This window comes from Apostichopus japonicus, chromosome 9 (assembly GCF_037975245.1).
Source record: "Apostichopus japonicus isolate 1M-3 chromosome 9, ASM3797524v1, whole genome shotgun sequence".
NCBI lineage: Eukaryota > Metazoa > Echinodermata > Holothuroidea > Aspidochirotida > Stichopodidae > Apostichopus > Apostichopus japonicus.
Window position 1 is genome coordinate 1,122,967 of NC_092569.1, and position 26,244 is coordinate 1,149,210.

General features: G+C 36.0%; 2 protein-coding genes across 7 annotated transcripts in view; one reads left to right on the top strand and one right to left on the bottom strand.

Annotated features, from left to right (window-relative positions):
• Positions 1-26,244, top strand: part of LOC139973247 (enoyl-[acyl-carrier-protein] reductase, mitochondrial-like) — a 110,737-nt gene that overhangs the window by 16,896 nt on the left and 67,597 nt on the right. For 3 of the 6 annotated variants that reach the window (XM_071979794.1, XM_071979789.1, XM_071979793.1), the window contains exons 8-9: positions 356-492; positions 7,808-17,274. In XM_071979794.1, the coding sequence (XP_071835895.1) occupies positions 356-492; positions 7,808-7,986 (316 nt within the window). In that variant the 3' untranslated portion in view covers positions 7,987-17,274. Of the gene's footprint in view, positions 1-355; positions 493-7,807; positions 17,275-26,244 lie in introns of those variants that run through there. The other 3 variants (XM_071979790.1, XM_071979791.1, XM_071979792.1) reach the window with 1 other exon arrangement.
• The window catches only part of LOC139973242 (nucleolar protein 4-like), a 99,029-nt gene continuing 86,571 nt past the window's right edge, over positions 13,787-26,244 (bottom strand). Inside the window, exons 10-11 of the mRNA XM_071979781.1 lie at positions 22,343-22,550; positions 13,787-19,656 (exon numbers count right to left, since the gene is read on the bottom strand). Coding sequence (XP_071835882.1) covers positions 19,493-19,656; positions 22,343-22,550 — 372 coding nt within the window. The 3' untranslated portion in view covers positions 13,787-19,492. The remainder of the gene's footprint in view (positions 19,657-22,342; positions 22,551-26,244) is intronic.

Consider the following 26,244-nt stretch of genomic DNA (forward strand, 5'->3'; position numbering starts at 1 on the left):
GACCAGGGTTAAGTGAAGTGCGGCGAGACTTTATTGTAAGTTGCCCTATATAAGAACTGTTAGTTATTAATTATTATTATTAGCAAAGATGGATGTTATCGTTGAAATAGCTTATTGCAGTAAGAAGTTGTCACAAGTTCAGAATGTGAGAATGCATGGTTGAAATCTGACAAAGTTTTGAATAATTGTAGTTCCTTAATCAGATATGTCCAATTTCTAGTTGTTATGATGTTGCAACTCAAACCACAAACTTAATCAATGTTTTTTAAATAATTTTAATAATACAACATTCCAAGACAGTAGATTTAATGTAAGATCTTATCTGCTAGTTTGCATTTTCTCTCTCTAAATACAGACCAAAACGCACTATGGTCACGTATGGAGGTATGTCAAGACAGCCAGTTATGGTGCCAACCTCCTCATTAATATTCAGTGACATTAAGGTCAGAGGTTATTGGATGTCTAGATGGCATGAAGAAACAGCAACAGACAGTAAGTAGTATTTCAGAAAATGGGTCTGGTTGATATACTTGTATGGGGAGGGTTACTCAGTGGTATGAGGTAGGGTACCAACATTCTCATTAATATTCAAAGATGTCAAGGTCAAAGGTTATTGGATGTATAGATGGCAGGAAGAAACATCAAAGATAGTAAGCAGTATGTCAGAATAGATCTTCGGGAATGTATATGGAGAGAGGGTTATTCGATGGGATACAGTATTGTGCCAACCTCCTCATTAATATTCAATCATGTCAAGGTCAACATTCACTGGATGTCTAAATGGAATGAAGAAACATCACAAAATAGTAAGCAGTATGTCAGAATAGTTCTTCGAGATATGTGTGTGGAGAGAGGGTTATTCGATGGGATACAGTATTGTGCCAACGTCGTCATGAAAATTCAATCATATCAAGGTCAACGGATACTGGATGTCTAAATGGCATGAATAAACATCGCAAGATAGTATGCAGTATATATCAGTATAGTGAGCTCCATGGAAATGTTTAGTAGGGACAGTTATACATGGAGAAATACATACAGAACTCTGCAGTTTTTTTCAAGTGTTATCACTTAACTTAAAAGTTGTGTTTGGTGAATATTTTGATTTTGTGTCCTGAAATTTAGAAACAAGCAAAACTATAATGAAATGAACAATAAGGACAAGAGGAACAAATAAACATAAAAACAAGACAAAAAAACATTACAAGACAAAAAAAAGACAAGACAAGACAAGAAAATAAGATTATTTTCTGAAATTTCATATCTTAAACTTGCTTAAGACAAATACAAGCTAAAAGTGCTGACAACAGCAACAAAAACTCAAAGAAAGCATGATAATATTGATTTATTGTGACCATGTTTGTAGTCTCACAGTGTTCACATTTCATGAATTCTTTGTCATTAACAGGTATTTGTTTTATATATCCCGTAATAGTCTTGGGACTCCTTGTATATCATTGTTGCAGTCTCTGTGTTTAATTATTAATCTATTGGCCTGGTATTCAAACTCTTTTGTTCTGTTGTGACCCCAGTCGTCTCTTTCATCATCTTTACAACCCTCTAGTGGATGATGTTATGGCCAGGGGAATGGGTCAAAGGGGAGGAAGTACCCCTTACCATTTGACAAATTGTTGTATGATTAATGGTGCTTAGTTGCAAAATGGTGTTATATTATGCAGCTCTTGAAGTAATTGATGTTCAAAAAAATTTCCCCTATTTTCCCAAAAATCTTGGCAGTTGCTTTTTATGTTTTCCTTTCAAATGTTTGGCAACCTCCAAAAACAAATTTAGCAGCAGTAAACATGGTTGCAGCCCCCATTTTGGGCTCTAATGGACTTACTGTTTAATGTTTCACTCTGAGTATGGGTTTGTTAATGTTGCTTTGTATTTTTGCTGAAGTCAGTCAGTACAACCACTAGTGGAGGAAAGATAACTCAATGTGTAGTGATAGAGGGGGGCAGAGGGGGGGGGGGTGGAGGCACAGAATGACGGTGGTGGAGTGGTGCAAAATCACTGGCAAAATAAAGAGGCTTAATATTCTCTTAGATGCAGACTTGATGCATTGTATCAAACCTAATGAATCTTGAGCCATCTCTCTAGATGATTATATGGTTAATATTCAACTTTTATTCTTGTCTGTGCTGTAAGGGTGTTGTCACCAAATATGTTCAGAAGGAATCAGAGAGATGAATTAATATCAATTTTCTGATAGTCCATTATTGGCTCATACTTGTAACAAACTTCCTAAAATCTTTACGTCCAAGGTGCAAATGTTGCAATCAATCCCTGTGCCTAGTAGTGTCGTCAGTCAAGTCAGGCCCCTCAAGCACTTATATCACCGCGCCCCTTTTTGAAGCCTTTAATTTTGCCCTAGAACACATTCTTTATAATCTGAATTTTTCACAGGCCCCCTAATGGCCTGGCCCCCATAGCTGTATCCCCCTGACACCTCTCTGGTGAGGACTGCCTGTTCCTGGCCCCTCCTTTCTCTTGTCACTTGTCTATGATACTAGTCTGTGCATCAGGCAGTAGATTTGATTGAGGATACTGATACATTACTACGGTACAAATCATTTTTCCTCTTAATTTCAGGTCATCACTCCCATCTCTTCTTCCCTCCCATTCTGGGCAATGATGGTCCCCACCCCTCCCCTTCCCCCTCCTTTGTACATGACAATGATTGTGGGGTTAAGTCATTCTGAATCTACTTTTTGGGGATTAATTCAGTGAGTTCCTGAGCAGTCTAAGATTTACAGACAGAACTAAAGCATTGTCGTTGTATATACCAGTGTAGTAGAGAATAAATTTAAAACAGTAACATTATCATATATCTATTAAGTTTTGTCAGTTGAAGTGGCGCTATTCCTCTTAGCAAGCCAGCTTATAACATTTTTTTTATGACAGGAATTTGCAGCTTGACCATATGCTGACTTTTTTTTTCACCATTTATGTTGATGTCAGTTACATGTGTGCAACTTCAAACATGTTAAGTTTTAGCATCTCTCTCAACACTTGCCACATTTTATTGGTAGCTAGTGATATAGTTTCTAGTTTGTACTTTGCTTTGCCCTTTTCAGAATTATATCTTGCTGGTAACAGTGCAAAGTAAATCCATATTGGCTGGTTTGTGTGTGCCTGTGGAGTGGTTTAGACTAAGCTGGTCATAGTTTGTATATTAAGGAATGACTTGAGACACATAATTAATCTTGATACGTTGAAAATGATTGCAAATACTACTATCAGCCCAATTTACATATCAGTACCACTTTTGCTTTGTTGGGGATGATTCTTTAAACTTATGAGGCTCATCAATTAATGTGGCTGGACTTTTAAGTCTAACTTATAGACAACATGATTTCATTAAACCTTTGAGGCTCATCAAATAAAGTGGCTGTACTTCTAAGTCTAACTCATAGACAACATCTCAAATGTAACACAAAACTCAATGGGAAAGCATATTAAGACTTTTATAGCCTCATATAACAGCTTACATTGCATTGCAAATTTGTCAAGGGATGAAAATGGTGTTAATTGTCATCTAAGGATGCTCTGTTGTTCATATACACACATGTTATAAACACATGTTTTGGCTGAGTTATGAGAATTCATCAAATTTGAGAAATCATGAAATTCATAAAATATGACAATTCATAAAAATATGAGAATTTATTTGCAGTAACAATTCCATTTATGCCTGCACTGAGGAGCTGGTGTCATCAATTTAGCTTTTTAAGGAGAATTCCAGAAATTAAGCATATTCTAAATCTGAATATTTTGAAAAACTGGAATAGCTTAATAAACATTATTAGCAATCAATCTTTTATCTAATTTTCATCTACTACATAATGAGATATTGTAATCCGTGTCAGCAACATGCATTTCTGTTCATTCTTGCTGCCACATCTGTTGGGCAATTCTTTTGAAATTTAGTCGCAGGGTGCTACATGGAATTGTTTACAAAAGTTAGTTATTTTTGTTGCCTAAAACCTTTTCAGAGACAAATTAGGAGGTATTTTTTGCCTTTTTTTTGGTACATGAAATGTCTAAGGTTATATCTCATCTCATCAAAGGTCATAGCTAAGTCAATCACAGTCTCGAAGTAACCATTTTGCATGCTTCTAGACATTCTAAAATGCTCTCAAGATACTGAGGAGATAAACAAAGGATGTTATGTGCATCTGAATTTAGAGAGCTACAGTACTTACACAACAATGAACAAGGAATTACTGACCAATTATGCAAACAGATTGTTCAATGTGACAGTGATACCACGACACCCTCTAGTGACTGACAGATTCCTTACCTGGCAGTAAAACATTAATTTGACAATGGAGCTAAAGCAGTCTAGACAGCTTGGATTACACTCTTGAAAAAGAAAATTGTTGCTTGAATGTGACACTCCACATAGATGTGTATCCATGGCAAGTTTCAAAGTTCTTCCTACCAGCAGGCAGGATGTGATCTGTGAGTTCTGTTCGTTAGGTTTGACTCCAAGCTATATAGTTAATGATTTACTTTGACAATTTTGTTTCTAAGTCATTCTGTAGTATTTGTAGGGTGGATTAATAGGGACATAGGAAAGAAAAAAATTGAGATAAAAAGTTTAAAAATTGACTTTTTAAGTCAAAATTTGGAGATAAAAAGTCAATATTTTGACTTAAGAGATTTTTGAGATTTGGGTGAATCTTTTTTTCCCCATGTCATTATTAAGCCACCGTATAATTGTAATTGCTTTTGCAACTTATGTTCTACACATGAAAATGCCTGTTAACAAACAACTTTATACCAGGTATAATCACTAATATACTGAGCATCAAAGTTTAGTTTAGTTTAGTTAAAATAAAAGTATCAGGAGGACACCCAAGGACCCTATAGGAGAGAAGATAAAAAACTGAAGACACAAACACTCAGACCCGATTACAATGCTTAAAGTGCTTGTCCCAAGCATTCTTAAACCCATTCACACTACTTGCAAGTACAACTCTCTCAGGCAAACCGTTCCACTCATTCACAACCCTATTAGAAAAAGTTATGCCCAATATTAATCCTACTTTGTGACTTTTGGAGTTCAAGACAATGACCTCTGGTACAACTACTATTAGCAAACATGAAAAAATCAGTGAAGGATATATTGTCAAAACCATACACAATCTTGAAAACCTGAATCGAGACACCAAGTAACCTTCTAAACTACAAGTACCTACAAGCTCCTAAGTACAAGCACATCACTGGTATGGAGCATCTGCAGCATTGCTGCACTCGTTTGTATTTGACTTGAACTAAGCAGTATGCTGGGGCAGCATACTAAAAGTATGCTGCCCCAAAATCACCCTGTCATATTACTCTTGAAAGTTACTCAACCAGTTTAGGCTTTTATAGCCTAACACATTGTTGAATGGTTCCATACACAGGCCACAATGTTTTCCATCCTGTCAAAAATGGTGCCATTAGCTGGTAATTTATTTATGACAGTAATTGCTTGTGCTCAGATTCCATCATAAATGGTGATGTCAGTCACAACATGTGGAAATTTAAAGTTGAGAAATTAACCTAGTTAATTTTGTGCTAATCAGCCATTTGTCCAGAATGTGAAAAAATCATATAAATCTTGAAGAAAAAAAAAAGAGTGTTGCTGTATTTATTTTGTAGGGGACTGATTGCTGAGCAAGCATTCAAATGTATCCTCCTTGTCAAGAACAAATAAACAAAGAGGGTTGAATGTATTGAAATGTAAACTATCTGTTGTGGTTATCTTGGTCTTTTGACGACACAAAGATTTCACTCAGATTCTATTTCCTGGAGTAGGAAAAGGGATTTTAATTTCAAAAGGAAGTTAGCCTCCAATCATTTCCATATCTGGAATTAAAACATATGCAATTAAATGAACCTTTCTCCTAAAAATGTGGAATATTTAAGGTTAGAGTCTCATTTACTGAGAAGCTCATCATCTCCTTCAGACAACTTCTAAATGAAATAGTATAAATAATGACATGTTTCTGTTCTGTGGTCATGAATTCTTAAAATCTCCATTTTTATGGGTTTTTTTTTCTTTCACTTTGAGGTGATGAGATTGAACTAAAGATAAATCTTTTGAGAAGAGATATTTAGGATTTCGTACCTGGGAATACAAAAGTTTAGCAGCCATTGTGTTGTAAATCTGTTTCATTATGATTTAATTTGTTTACAAGACCCTAGGAGTACTTTTTGCAGGATGCTCTTACCCTGATATCACTCAGCTGACTGTACCTGCTTGTAAAGCACCAAGACCACGCTCAAAATCTTTATTAATTAGTCACAACTCATACTGTAACTTGAGGTAATACACCTACCTTGAAGGAGAGCTCAAATCTGTAAATTAATCTAGATAAAATCTGAAAAATAATCAAGCATGTAAATCAACTGTTATTTGTTCCATTTATAGCTTGTCTATTTGAAGAGACATAAGATATTGAAATTTGTTATTAACTTTGCGTAGAATAGTGTATTTTGCAATATGGAACTGTGAGGTATTTAACAATCAACATGTCAAATTCTTTTGTTTTCTGTTAAATTGATAATCATAATTATCAGATTAGCTTGGAAAAATTATACATCAATAGCACAGAATGTTTTTAAACAGTGGTCAAGTCTGATCAAGAGCCTTTTAAGTTATAAGAAAAGATTGATTACAATAGTTATATGTAGGTCCAGACCACATCCTTAAAGCATTTTGATATGAGTTTTTCAAGTTAATTGGTGTTTTGTGAATGCATCCAACAACAGCAATGTGCATGATGTCATCGCAGCAATTTACCTGAAATTTTTACATTTTTCTTTATATTATTTAACTCTTGTATTCACAATGAAAAAAAATACTATTTCTGCAGTTAAGTTGCTGTAGGATGAAATTTTAAATACACAGAATCTTGACAGCAAGCAAAGTTCCAAAAGGCATCAGGTTTTGAGGAAACATCGGTATGAGATTATAATGAAAACGGAAAGTTAAGCTTTGAAAAGCTTTGAAAAATATTTACCAAATATGACATCAAAGACCACCCACTGAGTTCCTATGCAGGGAAGAATGAAGGATTTTAGCCTTTCAAAATAGGTTGCATTCAATTTACCATATCTTGAGTTAGGAACAAGATATTGAGATGACGTTTTCAACTAATGGTGTGAAATAATTTCTTTTTTCTTTTATTTATAATTATTATAATTATTAAGTATTATAATTAATAAGTATTATTATAATTATTTTATCATTTTCTTTTATAAGCGACACATCGTCAGCCACTGGAATTATCAATTTAGTGAACCCATATTACTTCAGAGAAAAACAAAAAGCAGGCAAGGCAATTTAATGTGTTCATACAAGTTTGAAGCTCTGCATCAAGCTCAGTGTTTTATTCCAACAAAGAGAGAAGCTACCAACTGGTATGCTATCATGTATGTATTTTAGATCCTCCTGCAAGCAGGAACTCGCGAAGAAGCCATCATTGGCTTACCAAAGCCACAAGCTGACCCAAGTCAGTCTCTTAGATTCATATTTAACGTCCATGATTATGAATTGTCAATTGTCAACAACTCTGTAACTGGACGACATACATTAATCTTGAAGTGACTCAAACTCGGGACCTTATGATTGAAAGGCACCGTTGTTAACCACTGAGCTAACTCTCCCTAATGCTATCATTGAAATCAGTATTTGACTGAATTCTCTGCTTGTTACAGTATTTGTAGTAATTTTCAACATTTTTTTTACTTTTTGTGACATTCCTTTCTCTTCTTTCTTTATTCTGTTTTGTTTGTTTCTTTTTTTCTATTCAAGCTGACAGTGCAATCAAAATGGTGTCAGAGTTATGTTCTTGGGCCAAGTCCGGTAAGCTACAACCTCCAAAACACAAACTGCATTCAATTGTGGACTACAAACAAGCGTTGGAGAATGCTATGACAGACTATCATACTGAAAAACAAATACTGAAACTTGATCGAAGAGGAGAGAACTGAATGTGTAAACGAAAGAAAAACTATCCATGAATCAATCAATCAATATATTGGCAGTTTTGATTGTGTTTTATTTCTAGAATGATAGTTTGCAGAACAGTGAGTGTAATTACGATATTAATCAATACATATTAAAACAGGGATGAGGCTATGAGGTATTTCATCAGCTATCTCACTTCCAGGAGCTTAATCTGGTTTTAGTCTATTTTGTTATTAAGTTGACAGTAAAACATACTAGTCACTGAAAACAATGTTTGTATCACATATAGATAATGACATTGATACTTGCTAAATAGCAATTGTAAACTGCAGATGTAAAATCAAAAACAATAAAAAAGGAAACCACAAGTAATTAAATATTATTATATTTAATTATATATTAAAAGTTTATGAATTTATAGGGTTGTTTTTATCAGTTTGGGTTTTCCCCTCAAATGCACGAAAGAAATATATGAAGGAACATCCAACATTCAATAAGAAAGATGTTTTTGCTGACTGTTCAGGTTAGTTTTAGTATCTCTCCTACACAGGTTAATTAACGAGTCATGTTTAAGGTAGTCAGCATAGGCCCCAAATTATAGCATGCTATAATGCTAGAAGTTTTCAAAAAGTACTTTCCTGGAGGTATTTACTCTCCAAATTGTTCTCAGACATTTTTAAGGAACACACAAGATGACTGAATCTCCCAGTGAGGAAAATTTCCTCGTAGGTTGTAATAAGAACAGTTTTAGAATCTTGACCAAAAGTGACCATTTTTGAATATCTAGCATATTTGGGGCCAATACAGCACACCTTTAACAAGTACTCTCCTTAATAGTAGATGTAAACGCAACCTATATCCGTTTCATAATCAAAAGGGATATATATGTAACACTGATCTTCGAAAGAAAAATATGTCACACAATAGTTGAAAACCACAATGAATGTAACCTATTTGATTGGCTCAACCTTTGATCCTACAGTGATATCACAGTAGGTAATCTGTGATGTTATTTGGCAAATATTCTTCAACAGCTTGACTTTCCATTGAAAACCTTCTTGTTGATTCATCACCAGTACATGATACATGTGGAATGCATTCGTAGCTGTCTAACCTTATCTGTATTTTAGAATTAAATAAAAAATACAACTTATATGACAAAAGTACAAAAAAATTGCAGAAAGTTTAATTTCCTCAATGGATGAGTGATAAAGTATTACAAAGAACAAGCAAAGCAATTTCAGTTGAATTGCTGTAATGACATCATTCACCTTACTGTTGCCAGATGCAAAATATTTGCTTATTTGAAAATTCATAGCTTTGCCTTTCAGAATGGTATAGGGACGTGGGTTTGTTCTAAAACTGCAGAAAACATTCAGCATGATGGTTAATCGATCAACTTCAGACACCACAATATCTCTACTTTTAATTAATTAATGAATAAAAGACGTGTGTATACGTTTGCCGATTGATGTCTCCAATATGTTACGGTTTGGAGTTGATACCTCTATGAATTTCTAGTTTACTTCAAAAGACAAAGTTTCAACCTGTCGTTCGGTTTCAAGAGTCCTTTCCTTCGAGGTCAGTGAAGCAAGAAATAAAAAAAGATAAAAGAAAGAAGAAGAGAAACATACTGACAGCAGATATAATCAAAAACTCCATCTATACTCTCCTTTTTTGGTCCCCTTTGGCACCTAAATTAAAACTTCATGGGGACAATTTCAACTTTTAATGATGCCTAACTGATTGGGATTGAAGAAGAGTGTTTTTTTACCAATGAATGCAACTTTGGTCTAATTTTCTTTTCCATTCCTCTGCCTTATTGGATGATTACTCCCTCGCCGTCTCCTACACCCTTGGACGATTGTGAAATATTGAAGTCATATAGAAAGACTCCCCTTTGTCAAGCCCCATCTTAGCTGGAAATATATTGCTCGTAAAAGCCTGCCCAGACACTAACGAGACCAGGAAACAGGTTAATGCCAAGGGGCCCCCTTGTGAATTTTGTAGAAAGCTGTCAAACCCTATCCCAGAAGATCGACTCTTGGACACAATTGACCTCAAAAATGATTGATATGAACAACAAGGTGAACTTTGAGGACTCTCTTTATTTCACAAATACATTTATTTTGACTTTTTTTTGGCTTCCTTTAAGCTCGACAATTGTAATTTGAACCCACTGTAAAGATGAGGTTGGCATGCTCTGCCATATGCAGCTGTGTTATGAATGTGTTTCAGAACATAAGGGAATTATTCCATTCTGAGTGTTTAAAGTAATAGTTATTTAGGTTTTAGCATAATGCAATCAATCAGTGGTATCAAATGATATGTGTTTTTTTGTGTGGTTATATGTGAGTAGAACATTCTAACTATTTTGAAGGATAACTTTTTCAGCAGTTGGTTTGCTGGAAAACATTACCAGTGGAAGAACCCACAGAACATTAAACATCACTAAAAAACCTTACAAATTAAAAAGAAGAACCCTTTGGAAGGAAAAAGTACAATTAGAAAGAAAGAAATTACAGTATTTGAAAGAATGTTTTACACATTACTTCAGTAAAGTGGCTGTTTCTGATTACTGTGTAAAGAGGTAAGATTTGGCCAGTATTACTTAAAACAAGATGGCAATTGGTCAAATAAAGACAGATCTACTGAATTTTATTTAATAATTAATGAGTTGTTATGGAATGTTTGCAATTCTTTAAAGTTTTCCACCAAGATACTTTATATAATAACATTTAAAAAAAATAGAGTTGAAAAGTTTTAGGATATTAGTATATATAAGTTATCATAGATTCCTCCAAATCTTTTCCAAGTGAAAATTTATATTTGGCTGATGAAAATGGAACATAAATTCTAAGCATCCTGTTGAAATTTGCATTCACTTCCTATTTATTGTTTTCGAATTGCTTGCAAATGTCATCAGGATTCTTAGTTTTTTAAAATACATCTTCCTCCAAACTATCCTTTACAGGATGTATGCAGGGGGGTAGGAGCCGGGGGAAATGGGGGCACGTGCCTCCCCCACACTTTTTTGCAAAATAGCAAATGTGACCTACTGGCAAATAAAATGTGCCCCTTTGATGAAGAACTGTCTTTTGGAAATCTTAAGCCTTTGTTAATTTTAATATTTTATTGTAATTATTTATTTTTAGTCTGTACATGCTATTTTTAAATGGCGTCCCATATCTTTTTGTAGCACAGTTAACAATTTCAATAAATAATCAATCAGTGTTGCAGGGCACCATAATAGTATTGATAGCATACTAACACATCATATATATTTAAGTGATATGGCCGGTGTGTATTGGTTTATAGCATAACGAGTGGTGGTAGTGGAATGAGAAAGTGCCCCTCTGGTGTTGTGCCCCCGCACTTTTTGGAAGCTTCCGACCCCCTGGATGAATGTCAGTTTATTATTAGCTTGGATTTAACGATCTAAATGAATTATGCACCGTAGCTTTGTTTAAAATGTCATTAGAAACATGGTGGTGGTAGGCTTTAAAAGCATTTTAGACTTATAGACCTCTTGCTGAGATATTTTGATAAATTTACATTGCGCAAATAATAGTAGAATATTAGGTAGTTGAAACATAAACATTGTTTCATCCTCAGTATTTCGACCCAGACTTGAGCATTATGAGTAAGAATTGAATGTAACATGACTAAGACTTGAACATCATGACTAAAACTTAAACCTTGTGACATAGACTTGATAGTATCTAAATAAACTTGGGCATTGTAACCAAGAATTGAATGTTTCATGAGCAAGCATTGACATAGAACATGTGGGGGATAGAGGGGGGACATGTCCCCCCACCCACTTTTTGAGCTGTGGTAGATGTAACATCCCCCCCTCCAGTTTTCAGGCCTCTAATGAAAAACATAACCACCATATAAATCACTCCTCGTGTTAGAAGAAAAAGGCAAGTCGGAATATTCAGTACTGCAATATTGTCCAATGTCTCCTGAATACTGTTAAGTGACAGAGGCTCTTGATGGAAGCCACAAGAATAAATCAAAATGATTTGACCATATTCCGGATATCCGGGTATAACAGCGACAAATGTGTTGTAGTATGACGTCATTCTGCTTCCCATGTTAACATCATTTTCAATTGATCTGACTGGTTTCATCTGCTGCCCCCCCCCCCCACCTCCCACACCTCAGAAAAGCTATCTACATCCATGTGACTAAGAACTGAGCATTGCAACTAATACTTGAACGTTATACAACTTGGACTAGAGCATTTTGAGGCAGTCTTGATGTTGTATGACTAAGATTAAAGAATTCCAATGCAGTCTTCAACTTGACTAATATTTGGGCATTGTGACTACCATGAGCATTTTACTTCTAATACTTGAAAATCACAACCTATTCTGGAAGTTTGCATAGAATTGAACATAAATCTGGTAAAGTCTTCATGTTAAACAACTACGATTTGAGCATTGTCACAACTCTGAGAGAAAGACTGACTAAGACTGTTGCCATTAAGACTAAGAATTGAAAAAAAGTCAGAAATTCCAGGGAAGTACTTTGAAATGTTTGCTTAGTATGATTAAAGGCATTGAACACTCGCCCCAAACCTCGTGCCGCCCTCTGACTGTTAACTTTCTGTTGCTTGCAAGTGAAGTTTTCTTCTTGTCGCCACAAAATGCAGACAGTAATGAAACGTGATACCTTGTTATCTTTCATCTGGACCTGAGATGTCCATCGCTGCTATGTACACTGTGTTGTGGGTATTGACCGTAGCTGTATGTATTGACTGTACACTAGTGTCTAATTACCGACGGTAGCAAGCTGTGTGTGTATTTTCTGGGATCGATGGTGGTGTCTAACACTTCTGTCACACCTCATTCGAAGCTAGGTCAGATTACCGGCATTAGACGTTTCTTTGTGCGCGAGTCTTCACTCCCTTCAACTTTTGGAGTCAATACTATAACCTCCAGGTGTTTTAATGTCATTTTTAGACTTAAGTCACCACTAAAACCTGTTGACTTGGAACCTTGACTTCACATATATTTTGATATATCCCATCCTCTAATTATCAAGCCATAAGCTATGTAATTTGGTACATAGATATAAAAGGTCCACAGATTTAAGGTACAGAATTACTTTTTTTCTTTATCAGCCTTTGAAGAATAGTCTAATTCCATTCTTCCTGTGGCAAGTAACAGATTATGATCATACCTAGGCAAGTGCCTACAGATCCCAGTGGTCATGGAACCTTCAATGTCAAGGAGCTCCTATTAAAGGCTAAGGGATCTCTCTGAACACTTTTGAGTCAAGACCATTTGGGGGAGTGGGTGTACCTACAAAGCTTAACTAGGGGAATGGGGAGCAAATGGAGTCTTAGGGGCCCCAGAGGGGTTTTGCATGATTTACAGGTACAAGATCCTTCCTTTGTCTATTTGGTATATTACCACCAGACTTAAAAGAAATGCAATTTCAACCACCTGTCAATTTTATAGACAGAATTGGGGTTGGGGTTGGGGAGGGAGGGGGATGTCATCCATGTGTATGGAGGAACCAACCTTGAACTTACCCACACCTTAAATCTTTACCAATAGAGGTGGAAGATATTTGGGGAAATCCAATGGGGTCAAATGCATTATGGGACATGTATGCCCTGGGACCTTACCTTCTAATTCCCCCTCACCTCTTCCACCATTTAAAAAGAAATATGTAAAGTTCTAAATTCTTGCAGTTGCTTTGGTAGTAATGGAGGATTTCTGGATCCCATTTAGTTGGGTTTTCTTCTGTCGAATAAGTTCTTCCCCACAAGATATTGAAACAAAAAATGATGGAAACAAGGATTGAAAGTTATTGTTCTTCTTCTTCATCTTTTTTTTTTATTCTTGTGAACTGCTAGATAAGTTTGGAAACTGAACAACATAAGAACCATTAACTCGTCAAAGCACACAAATATATCTTCCAATTTAAATTTAAAAAAGATCATGGATAGATATTAAGGAGAGAAGGTAGCGTTTCCAATACCAGTAGTAATAAGTTGTTCATTCTCTAAAAATACAACAGAAACATAAAATTCTTGAAATAAATAACAAACATACTTTGTTTGATAAAAGGAAAAAAAATAAACAAGAAAAGAGGAAACATAATCCCCAAATGATTTTAAAACTCTTTCCAATACCTCAAATAGCTTTTGGTTTCTGGAACGAAAAGTATTGCACGTTTTTATCTGTCCAAAGATTTTTCTCGGAAAGACTTGAAGTGAAGTTGTACGCCGATGGTTATTATTATATTTTTTTCCAAAGTGTTGTTTCACTGTCATTTTCTTCATCACAAGCTATTGTGTTTGAGATTGCTGAGTCTCTACAAGAGCTCTCTATATTTTTTGGGTTATTTCTTGGTTCGGACTTACTTCAAGTCTTTCCGAAGGCAAGGGGATAAAAGACTTTCTCTGAGTTGAACTCACAAAGACGTTGATTACTATTGCAAATTAAACAAACCTCTCAACGAAACGAGAGAAACGAATAAGGCAAGAAAACTAAAAACAATTGCCATTCAGATGAAGAAAGTAATTAATAATAATAATAATAATGATAATAAACATAATTTGGAACAAGATACAATGGTTCAAATTGTGCAGTACTAATACCTCTTTTAAAAGTGAATTACTATACAATCATAAAAAGTGTACAATTACAAAATCAAGAAAAGTTGTGTAGGTAGAAAGAATTTTTTGGTATTTTTTTTTTCATTTCTATTTTAACATTGTTTTTCTCTTTTAATGTTTATTTAATTTTTTTTAAATAGAAATTTTCAGTTGTTCGTCATTTCCTAAAATATTGCAAACTTGTGTAATATCCTAGCAAAATTTCTCCTTGTTTTTTTTTGTGAAACTATGAACAGGCAACTGGTAATACAAAGGTAAAAAAAGTGCAACAAGAGATAACTGTTCGAGAAATTAGCCAGAATACTAAGCGACTGCCACCACCCTTTGTATTTTATCTTTCACTGTTTCATCTTTAGTTAATATTTTTGTTTTGTTCTTTTTTTGTCATTGTCTTATTGGAATGCTATGCTCTTTCTTAGTAACCTTCATTTATTATCCTTGTAGTTACCCTGATTCTAATTTAAACACCCTTTACAACCCCTTTTGACACTTCTCCAAACCCCCCCACCCTGTCCCACTTTTCCCCCTTGCTTCCTCGTTCCCATTGTCTCAGCCCTGTGACGCATTATTCCTCAATATAGCCCATTCAAGTTTTATGTTTTTAAATTCTGCCTTATCTGCATTCAACTGCAGTGCCCTCTCCCCTTGTTTTCCTTTAGGACTACCTTTTCCCACTTACACTGTCCAACCCCCCTTCTCTTTCCTTGCACCTCCCCTCCCCTCCTTGTGTCACCCATCATTACTTCAATATGAATTAACATCAAATAATATTAATTAAATAATAAATAAATAGAATAAATTAAGAAATGAAAGTAAATATGCACAATGCTTATGAAATGGACTGGTATACTTTGTATACAAATTGCTTGATAACTTCCTACACATTCCTTTGCATGGAACATTTGAAAAATCTATCCCTTAAGTCCCATTAAGGCATAAGAAATGAAAATGTACTTTTCTGTGTGTGCGTCTGTATAATAGTCTGAAAATTGCTCAATAATTTTCTTGGCCAAGTAGGGAAAAAACAGAAAACTACCAAATGAGGCTTTTTAGATGGGGCAAGCATAAAGCAAGCTCCAAATAGCTGAACCTCCAGTGTCGTACTCCTTTATGCAAGATTCCTCAGGTATTTATTTCTACACTTAAATGCTACAATCTACAACAAATCCATCTTTAAAATATATTTTATGTTTTTGTTAAGAAAAAGACTTGTATTCAAGGCCACGTCTCCCAGCTGACACTAACAGTTTATCCTGCAAGGTTTCATAGGGAACCTAACCAAGGTTTATCTCCCATTTCCTCACTTTTTTTAAAACACGCATCGTAATGTGAGAAAAATATGGGTAAAAATATTAATTGATCATGAGAACTTAAAATTTAGGTCCACTTCCGGACTACACCCCAATGCATTACCAGACTACTAACTTGATTCTCAACAGAAATTAGTTACATATGAATAAAACACGTAATTGCATTTCCCCCTTCTTATCAATGCCCCCCTCCCTCCATCATTGACCCCCTCCCCTTCAGGGGTCTGTTAGAGAGTTACCTTTACAATTGTACCTACCAATGAATGAACAATAACTAAAATAGTTACAACAATTGCTTTATAACAATAGCTTTTGTTGTTAACGTCCGTTGACTATTCAATAGCTAGTATTGTTAACATCCATTGACAGTAGCTACAAAAAATAGCTGAAAATGCAAAATTCCAAATAATGGTAACGATGGCTGATATTGTTACGAATCAATGAACGATAGCACCAGCTCATTCCTTACAAATATTTTTACTCTTCTCTTCCTCTGAGAAATTTTAAAAAAGGTAATCTATTTTTCTACTTAAACTGGATTATATTTCTACAAAAACTCCAGGGATAAGCTAGGCACTGTTTTTTTTACATGACAAAATGCAAACATTTAAACTATGAATGAAATATAACATATTTACACAACATTTTTGTCACCCACACTCTGTCAATCAATGACAGAAATGCTTGACATGTTTTTAGTATAAAACATCTCACGTCTTAATTAATACCACTGGTACCTCCGAAAAATTTAAAAATGTCATTAACTGCTTCAACTAGGAAATTGTGTATAAAAAGTGTTTCTTCTAAACAATGAACGATAATTTAAAACAATAATTAACAAATATCATCAAAATCACCTATTATTAAATGGACACCTTAAGGGAGATATATCTCAAATTTGGCAATGGGAAAGTCATTTCATTTGTTGACAAATGAGTGTGGTAACTACGCCCGGGCCCTGCACAGACAGTGGCCCTGCACAGACAGTGGCCCTGCGCAAACAGTGGCCCTGCACAGACATTGGCCCTGCACACAGTGGCCGTGCACAGACATTGGCCCTGCACAGACAGTGGCCCTGCACAGACAGTGGCCCTGGCCCAGCACAGACAGTGGCCCTGCACAGACAGTGGCCCTGTACAGACAGTGGCCCTGCGCAAACAGTGGCCCAGCTTTGTACTGTATTTACTGCTGTCTTAATACAGACAACACATTTATTGATTCTCCTTTTCATATCATTTTGTTCAAACTAGTTTATGCTCTTAACACCAATTCCTCTGGCAAACTCCTCATTATTCAATATTACCCCTTGTGAAACCCAACTTCACACAATCTTATACCCAGGCACCGCCCCCACCCTACCTACCTCTGATCATGATCATAAAAAGATACAGAACAGAGCTTTATCATGTCCACTCTTCAAATTCCTCTGTATACAAGTCCTTGTCTACTATTGAAGACACTTACCTTTTTTCCAATGAAAGGTTTCTCCGAATCTAGCTATTTTTCTTTCCTAGCAGATTTCAAACAGAAATTGACTAGGTAGGGATCAAAAATTTATCTCCCTGTTCACATGACTCTTAAAAAAGAACATGGAAATTGATACGATGGCAGTTTTGACTGATACTTTTACGTGGAATCAATTTCTGCCAGCTAGCATAATAGACAATGATGAATTACAGCATATCCTGTGTATCATCCACACAGCAAGGTAAGATACTTTCATGGGAGCTGACCCTATACCTGAAATAATTATGCTGACTCTCTCTCAATATCAGCAATTAGAATTGCTAACTCTTAGAGTCCTTCCTTCTGTAAGATAATAATACTACTACTACTCATGCAGTGTCCATGTACTTTGCTCTAAGCTGTACTCTTACCATCAACAGCTACCAGCAAGTTTTGCGTTCTAACCTTTGCCAGGTTACTGTCTAATGCCAAGAACTTGTTCTCAAAACAAAACAATATGATCGGCAGAGAGTACAGATGACTGCTTGTTAGCATGATGACTAGAAAAAAGCCCCCCCCCCCAATAAAAGCACATCTTTTCATTAGCGATTCTTAATTTCCTTATAGCTTAATGAGGGCTGTTTAATCAAAGACAATGTCTGCATCAACCACTTGTTGTTTCCCTGTAATCCTATGTTAAAAAAAATTACTGAATAAGTTACAGAATGAAGTTATTACCTTGCTTGATTCACACTTCCATCATTGCACACAGTTAACTCCCTAGATCCACACCCCTCTTCTCCCCCTATTTATGTCACAAATATGTAAGCATGTGGGGTCCTGAGCCTTAGATCTTTGTTCAAAAAAAAAAAAAACAGTTTTACCACCGATGGTCCAGTTACACCTTGGGAAGTAAGAAGGTAAATCCCCATATTTATATGATTGTATCAATTTTGTCACAAATTCTGTTCTTACAATCAAACTTTTTCTCTCACCACAGATAAAACTCTTCGCTCACTCATAAACCCTCCATAAGCCGATATTTCCAAATCCAGCCGATAAAAACATAACAAAAAAGGAAAGTCATCCCGTAAAATAACATTGCTAATATAACATACTTTTTTTCAATTTGTAAAATCTGAGATTAGTTTTTGTGAGATATTGCAACAACTTTGGTAGCCTTGGCAAGACAGGCACGGGAATGGCCCGAGACAATATAACTGAATTTACCGGAAATAAATTAAACAATAAAATAAAAATAATGAGTCTGAGTAGAACTAGTTTCAAGTGCCTTAATATGAGAGTTGCATGTCAGCAGCAATTGAGATGCTTCAAGAACCTGTACAGCCAATCACTTTGTATTGAATTACATGTTCAGCACAGCCATCTCAATAGTTTGCTTGATAGAAACTTACAGTAACCTATAGATAGTCTTGTCAATTGTTGGTGATATTAAATTTTGTATTTCAGTTAAACTAAAATTAAATCTGTAAGCAACCTTGAAGTTCTGTTCGCACAGAAATAAACTTGAAACTAGAAGGCTATGAACGATGAACGACCATCTCGAACATGGGAATGTGTGCATGGATGTTTATTATCGTTTTATGGCAACTTGATTGTGTTGCAGAATTAAATACAAACAGATAATGTCAAAGGTCACAGAGATCATGCCAAGCCAGAAGATGGTGACAAGCACTACATCTTCTGATTGCTAAGTCTCTTTAAATCAAACACTTTCGTGTTGATCCAAACCCTGATGTACCAGCTTTTTTGATATAAAGTATGTGTGGTACATTAACATGTTGGTAATTCATTCTCACTTTATTTACATTAAAATAAAGAATTTGCGACGCAGATATCGAACATACCAATCTCTTTAAAGAAAGAGTCTTTACTATCTTTTCTTCTAGCACACTACTTTCTTTTTTCTTCTACATACAGAAGAATGAAAAAACACCTTTAAACTAGCATCCATTCTCCTTTCCTTTTGATCACCGGTGTAGTTTGACTATGGACACTTTTTTTCCAAATCTTCCACCTAAAGTCTCCACAGTGACACTGGGTTTTATTATTTTGTTGTTTTTGTTCATCAAGGCAACATTTTCAAACTATTCTGAGTACTTTAATATCTGTATACTAATTGAGTTGCAGAAGCATCTGCTCCAGCTCATCGGCTGACCGATACAAAAAGGCCGCCGATTCGCGATAGCTGGTGATGAGTTGACGTATGTTTGCTATTTCAGTCGGGCTTAGTTGAGCTTTGGACGATGACAGCTTCTTTACACTTAAGTCTGTTGGTCCTGTGAAAGAGACAAACATCAAATCTGAATGAATATGCAGTGGGCCCAGGAAAGAAACTTGATTGGTGATCAAACAAATGACATAACCTATATTGGCAGTATTTTACAGCCATGCTACCCCTATAACTCTCATGACTTACCCTTCTGTCTTTCATATCTCCTGCTGACATCCCACCCCTAACCCTCCCCCTTCCCCTTCCCCTAACCCTCACTAACCCTCACCCCCCCCCCCCTTCTGGAGGAAGAGTAGATTGTTCTTCATTTCTTTACCAGGAATAATAAAGTAAAAATGTTAATTCATGGGAAAGTGAACACCTGTCTTATTATTTTTAGTATAATTATAAAATATACACCAGCTACCTGAGAAAATATATGAAGTTGAAAAGAAAACAAGGTTTAATATCCTTTTACACTTTTCTCAAAATGTAGAATTCTACTTTCAACTCAAAAGAGACGCTTTATATCCGGCAAACAAGGTTTCTGTGGTAACATATATGTATAAAACTACAAATTCCATGTTTGACCGGGACATCTTGCATCAAGTCTATTAAGTGTAAGTGCTGTATCAATCACCACCAGGGAATAATTTAGTTTTTCAAATTTTGTGCAGCAGTTTTTGAAGGCTGTGACTTTTGTCTCATATAAAATACTACAGTTCATGTTTACAATAACAGCTATACGTCTTTGCAATCATCTGTATAGCAATTTGACCCATTTTGCAAGGCATATTGCGATGATGCAATACTGCATAAGTTACGTGTTGTTCATGAACTTCCCATTAAGCATCAAATTTCATTAACAGGTGTGACCGAACACCTTCCCTGCTGTGCAGTGACCAAACTTGGATATTGAGGTGATTCAACAAAGTCACTTAAAATGTTATGAAAAAAAAACAAAGGGAAATGAATACTTGGCTTTACTAAACAGAGAAACTTGGCTAAATGGGCAAACACTTCCTTTTGAGTTTTTAATTCGTCCTTCTTTGATCAATTTTAAAGAATAATCACAACATACACAATTATTTCTGACAAGGACTGAAGTTATTGGAAGGTACCAGATCAAGCTTTGTTCTTTGTAACTTGTTTACCTATGTTCGTACAGCCTTTGGTGACGCTATTAAACCTAAATTTACTCCTTAAGGGCATTAATGCTGTTATCAAGTTTCAAATGCTGTATTATCACTCTGCAATTTCTTATTGGTGGGTACAGTAGGTAAACCAAGGTTGTGCTTAAATATATATCATATGATGGGTGGTGGATTATGGTGGCGAAGCCTTATCATGCAGTTACAAGCAGCAGTGACTATTTTAACCATCGTTTTATGGGACAATCTTGCATTTGGAATATAGTTAGTTCCTCAATTACCATGGAAGTATGCACTGACTGTTTCACGAAATGGCCAGATCCACTTATGACATGGTACTTTAAGTAAAAGTTGCAGGGGCACCTTTGCCATGTGTGCTTCATGATCAAAATACAGTATAAAGCCATTGATATTAAACAACACCCAAAAACGAAATAATGTTCACTGCTTGTTGTACACAAGTTCTTAGTTTTGTGACCTAGCGTTTATCATTTGTCCCAAAAGCCCTCATCATTTTGGCTGATGGGAGTTAAAAATGACACAGAACATAGTAGTAAAACTGTCAATGATATCAACAGCGTGTACAGTTTCACTTCAATGAAAGGCTTTGCAAGGGAATGTTTTGTCCTGAGGAAAGAGACCGCATAGCTCCATATTCATAGCCTACCAAGCTGGCTCTTCCCAAAATGCAAACTGGAAATGTTTACTTTAAATGAGAAGAGAAACTACAAGAATCAATCGAATCTTAATTGCCAAACTTCCTCTTCGTGAAAAGGTCATTTTAAAGTTAATGATGCAATACTGAAACAGAAAATGTCTCACTGATGTATGGTATTATAATTGACAATAGTCACAAAACTAGACCATTACGGTGGCAGAAATGTGACGTCAGAAGTTAAGTATATCAAAATTTCACAATTTTTGGCTTTTTGTCTAGAAAATTTTATCCTCCATTTTATTTTCTTGACAAGATGGAATTATGAGATTTAGAAGGAAAAATTCTGAGATAAGCAGTAAAACTGTCATCTGAAGAATCTATTTGACTTAATATCTAATGGTCATTCTGTACCACATTATTACTCAATGTTGTTTACACTCCATCTTCTCCATCATACTTTCCAGCTCTCCCTTTACTAGGCCATACGCGCGCTATCCTTGAAACGTAAAACCAACCATTGCTAATTATTTTATGGTAGTCATATCCCTTCAAATGGAATGAAACGAAATTAGCCCTTTCTCCAGCCCACTGCACATCTATGTACAGATTCCCAGTGTTCCCATCCCTCAACCGGGCAATGACAGCTTGCCTTGTGAATATCAGCTTGGAGAGTTTTCACGAAATTGATAAGACGGGGGTCCTTGAGCAGAGCAAAGGCAACGGGCGATGTGATTACTTCTTTGTCTCAGTAAAATGAAGAGCCTATGACAGTGACTAATTTGTAACGAGAGATGTCTACAGTCTGTCTGCAACAAATTATAAAGTTCACATACACATATATCTTAAATCCAAAAACACTTTGCCATCAAACAAATTTAGGTGATTTTTTTGAAGTTGTTCAATATCAATGTTGTAATTCTGAATAGGTCATTGATGAAACTCACCATTTGTCATGGGTGTGTGTTGCGTCGTGGGTTGAGTGTTCGTTGGGAGCTGTGGGGTGACGTAGTAAGGGTCGTGGGATGCGCTCACCCCATTCTCAAAGTGGTATCCCACAGTCCTCGTTGACTGCTTGGTGATGGTCTCTTCGAAGGGCCTTGTAGGGGGCGTAGCCTGGGTCGTGACCGTGGTCCGATCCGGTTGAGATTCCGCCTGGAAGGTTGAAAAATTAGACAACTTGATGATATGCAAAGATACAGTGATCAATTTTAAAGTTTGCCTTAAATGGTGTGAAGACTCACATCTGATCTAGTTTCGAATGAGGTGTAACAGAAGTGTTAGACACCTCCATCGATCCCAGAAAATACACACACAGCTTGCTACCGTCGGTAATTAGACACTAGTGTACAGTCAATACATACAGCTGCGTTCAATACCCACAACACAGTGTACATAGCAGCGATGGACATCTCAGGTCTAGATAAGAGATAACAAGGTATCACGTTTCATTACTGTCTGCATTTTGTAGCGACAAGAAGAAAACTTCACTTGCAAGCAACGGAAAGTTAACTTTCTCAGAGCGCGGCAGACTGTTTGGGGCGAGTCTTCAATGCCTTTAAGTAATATTAAATGATAAGTAATATAATGGACTTGTTCTCGTTATGAGGTTACAGAACCAAACATTTTCATTTTCTGTTGAAAATATTCAATTTAACCAATACTAAGGTTTCTGTTACAGTGAAAAATTCTGTACAAGGTACTTTGAAAGAAAAGTCACCCCAGTGCCTGGGCATGAAATGCAAACAACTTGATATATTGTCAACCCCACTTCCCTTACATCAAGATTGTAACAATATAGTCAGGACTGTGTTACTTCAAAGTATCACAAGTCCCTTCAAAAATGTATAAATACCATAATCAAAACTTTTCAAGACCTCTGCCTTACTTGACAAAGTCACAAAACAGGAAAGCAATTTAATACTTTTCCACCAGAAGTTAGGAAGCTTGTGTCAGATTGGTATAAACACAAAATAATGGTATTACATTTGCTTGTGAATAACTGTATAGACAATTAACACAGATGATATCTTCCTAAATTATTTATTTATTTGGAAGGGCAACCTTTCTTTACCGAGAATGATTTCAAAGCTCACTGTATTTTTTCCCATCATATATCACCCTGTTATTCAATACTTCTTGCTTGGTGACCCCAATTTCCACCTTTACCATCTTGACGACCCTTCAGTGGTAGATGTTGTGACCAGGGGAAGGGCCGAAGGGGTCTACGGGAAGAGGTATTTTCCTAGTTTGATAGACTTTTATATGATTAAGTGTGCTTAGTTGTAAAATGCTGCTATAATTTGCAACTTTTGAAGTTCACAATACTTCCACTATTTTGTCAACCATTACCAGCAATTTATACTTTCTTCCAAACTCTTTTTGTTTGTTGAAAAACCTTAAGAAAAGGGTCACAAACGCTTACGTGAACCAGGGCTGCATCTGTCCAGATATATATTTAAACTGTAAATTTCTTCTGGCTCAGTATACTTGAGGAACATTAAACTAATTGCTAATTGTGCTACAACAAACACTAATTACCCTTCAAGATGCCCCTACAAATTTTCCCTTTATGATTTTGATTCAAGTAACTGATAGCAAACCGTAAAATATTTCCATGTTCAAAAAACATTCAATCTTGAGAAGTGAAAAAAATCATGTTAAAAAAACATTCAATCTTGAGAAGTGAAAAAAATCTTTACTAGAGATGTCTGTCCAAATATGAGGCTGCAGAAGATGAAGGAAATACACTGAAATTCTATATCAATTCCCCATTTTTTTAACCTTTTTTATCGTATGTTTATACAAAGAGGAAACAATGTACATCAAACCTTTGATATTTGTGGCCTAGACATCTAATCTTTCCTTGTCACGAAAACACGAGAACAAACAATAACCCTTATTGTGATCCTTGGCACAAGGCCAGTGACGCTTGCGATGACGACGCTTTCAGAGATTTTTGTGGACTGTGGAAAAGTGTCTGCTATTGCCAACTACTCCAGACAGCGAAATATCCCGTACTTCAAAGAAGTATATTTATGGCAGATTATCATTCACCAAAGTTGAAGAGAGCTTGAGACTTACAACCACCTCCAATAGAACATTGATTAAAAATGAGCAAATTGCATCAAGCATTCTTTTGGCAATGCTAATTAAAGATTCTAATTTGCATTGCCTTTGTGAATTCCTTTTGTCTTCCCTCAGTTGCAGAGCTTCCTTGTACAAAACTCAGAATTAAAAATACTTAGGTTTTTTTTTTTTTCTTTTTCTTTTTTTAACACTGTAAACAAGGAAAAATGAGAATTTAATGAGTTATCTTATTTATTTTTTCTGTTCTAGTCAGGAAAGACTTTCAAGAAATTAATCAGAAAGTAAAGACAATGAAAGAAAAACAAATGTAAGTTATCTATTGTAATTTGTTTTAAGTCATTAATGAGACTTTGATTAGTCTGACAGCAATGTGATGTGATCTGAAAAATATTGTTTTTGGTTTGTTGACGTTGGATAGGAACACCTTCCTCCTTCGGTTAATGTGTTGCCATTTTTTATTTGACTTTTACATTGCCTATTCAGCCACTTGCCAACTCAAGGGTACATATGTGACAAAGTTGGGATCACTGTTGCAAAATGAGAGGAAAAAATTATCTGGATCTAAGAAAAGGTATTTTCAACTTGATATTATTTAATAATCACGGTTACTGACTGAACATTTTGTTTTTACGTTGAATCGATCTGTGGTTCTACCCTTAATATCTGAACCAGTCATCTCTGACATGGCTCCCACCCGTTTAACCCTAATCTGTTTCTTTCAACATGCCTGAGGTCCCTCTCTAAGCTAGTAACTGAAACCTATTCACTCCAGCATTGCTGATGAGACATAAGCCTTACCTCTGTCAGTAACCCATCCCTACTTACTCCTGCATACCTGATAAGATATAAGCCTTACCTCTGTCAGTAACCCATACCTATTCACTCCAGCATACCTGATGAGACATAAGACCTACCTCTGTCAGTAACCCATACCTACTTACTCCTGCATACCTGATGAGACATAAGCCTTACCTCTGTCAGTAACCCATACCTACTCATTCCAGCACACCTGATGAGACATAAGCCTTACCTCTGTCAGTAACCCATACCTACTCATTCCAGCATTCCTGATGAGACATAAGCCCTACCTCTGTCAGTAACCCATACCTACTTACTCCAGCATACCTGATAAGATTTAAGCCTTACCTCTGTCAGTAACCCATACCTACTTACTCCAGCATACCTCATGAGACATAAGCCTTACCTCTCTCAGTAACCCATACCTACTTACTCCAGCATACCTGATGAGACATAAGCCCTACCTCTGTCAGTAACCCATACCTACTTACTCCAGCATACCTGATGAGACATAAGCCTTACCTCTGTCAGTAACCCATCCCTACTTACTCCTGCATACCTGATAAGATATAAGCCTTACCTCTGTCAGTAACCCATACCTACTTACTCCAGCATACCTGATGAGACATAAGCCTTACCTCCGTCAGTAACCCATACCTACTTACTCCAGCATACCTCATGAGACATAAGCCTTACCTCTGTCAGTAACATATACCCACTTAATCCAGCATACCTGATGAGACATAAGCCTTACCTCTGTCAGTAACCCATCCCTACTTACTCCTGCATACCTGATAAGATATAAGCCTTACCTCTGTCAGTAACCCATACCTATTCACTCCAGCATACCTGATGAGACATAAGACCTACCTCTGTCAGTAACCCATACCTACTTACTCCTGCATACCTGATGAGACATAAGACTTACCTCTGTCAGTAACATATACCCACTTACTCCAGC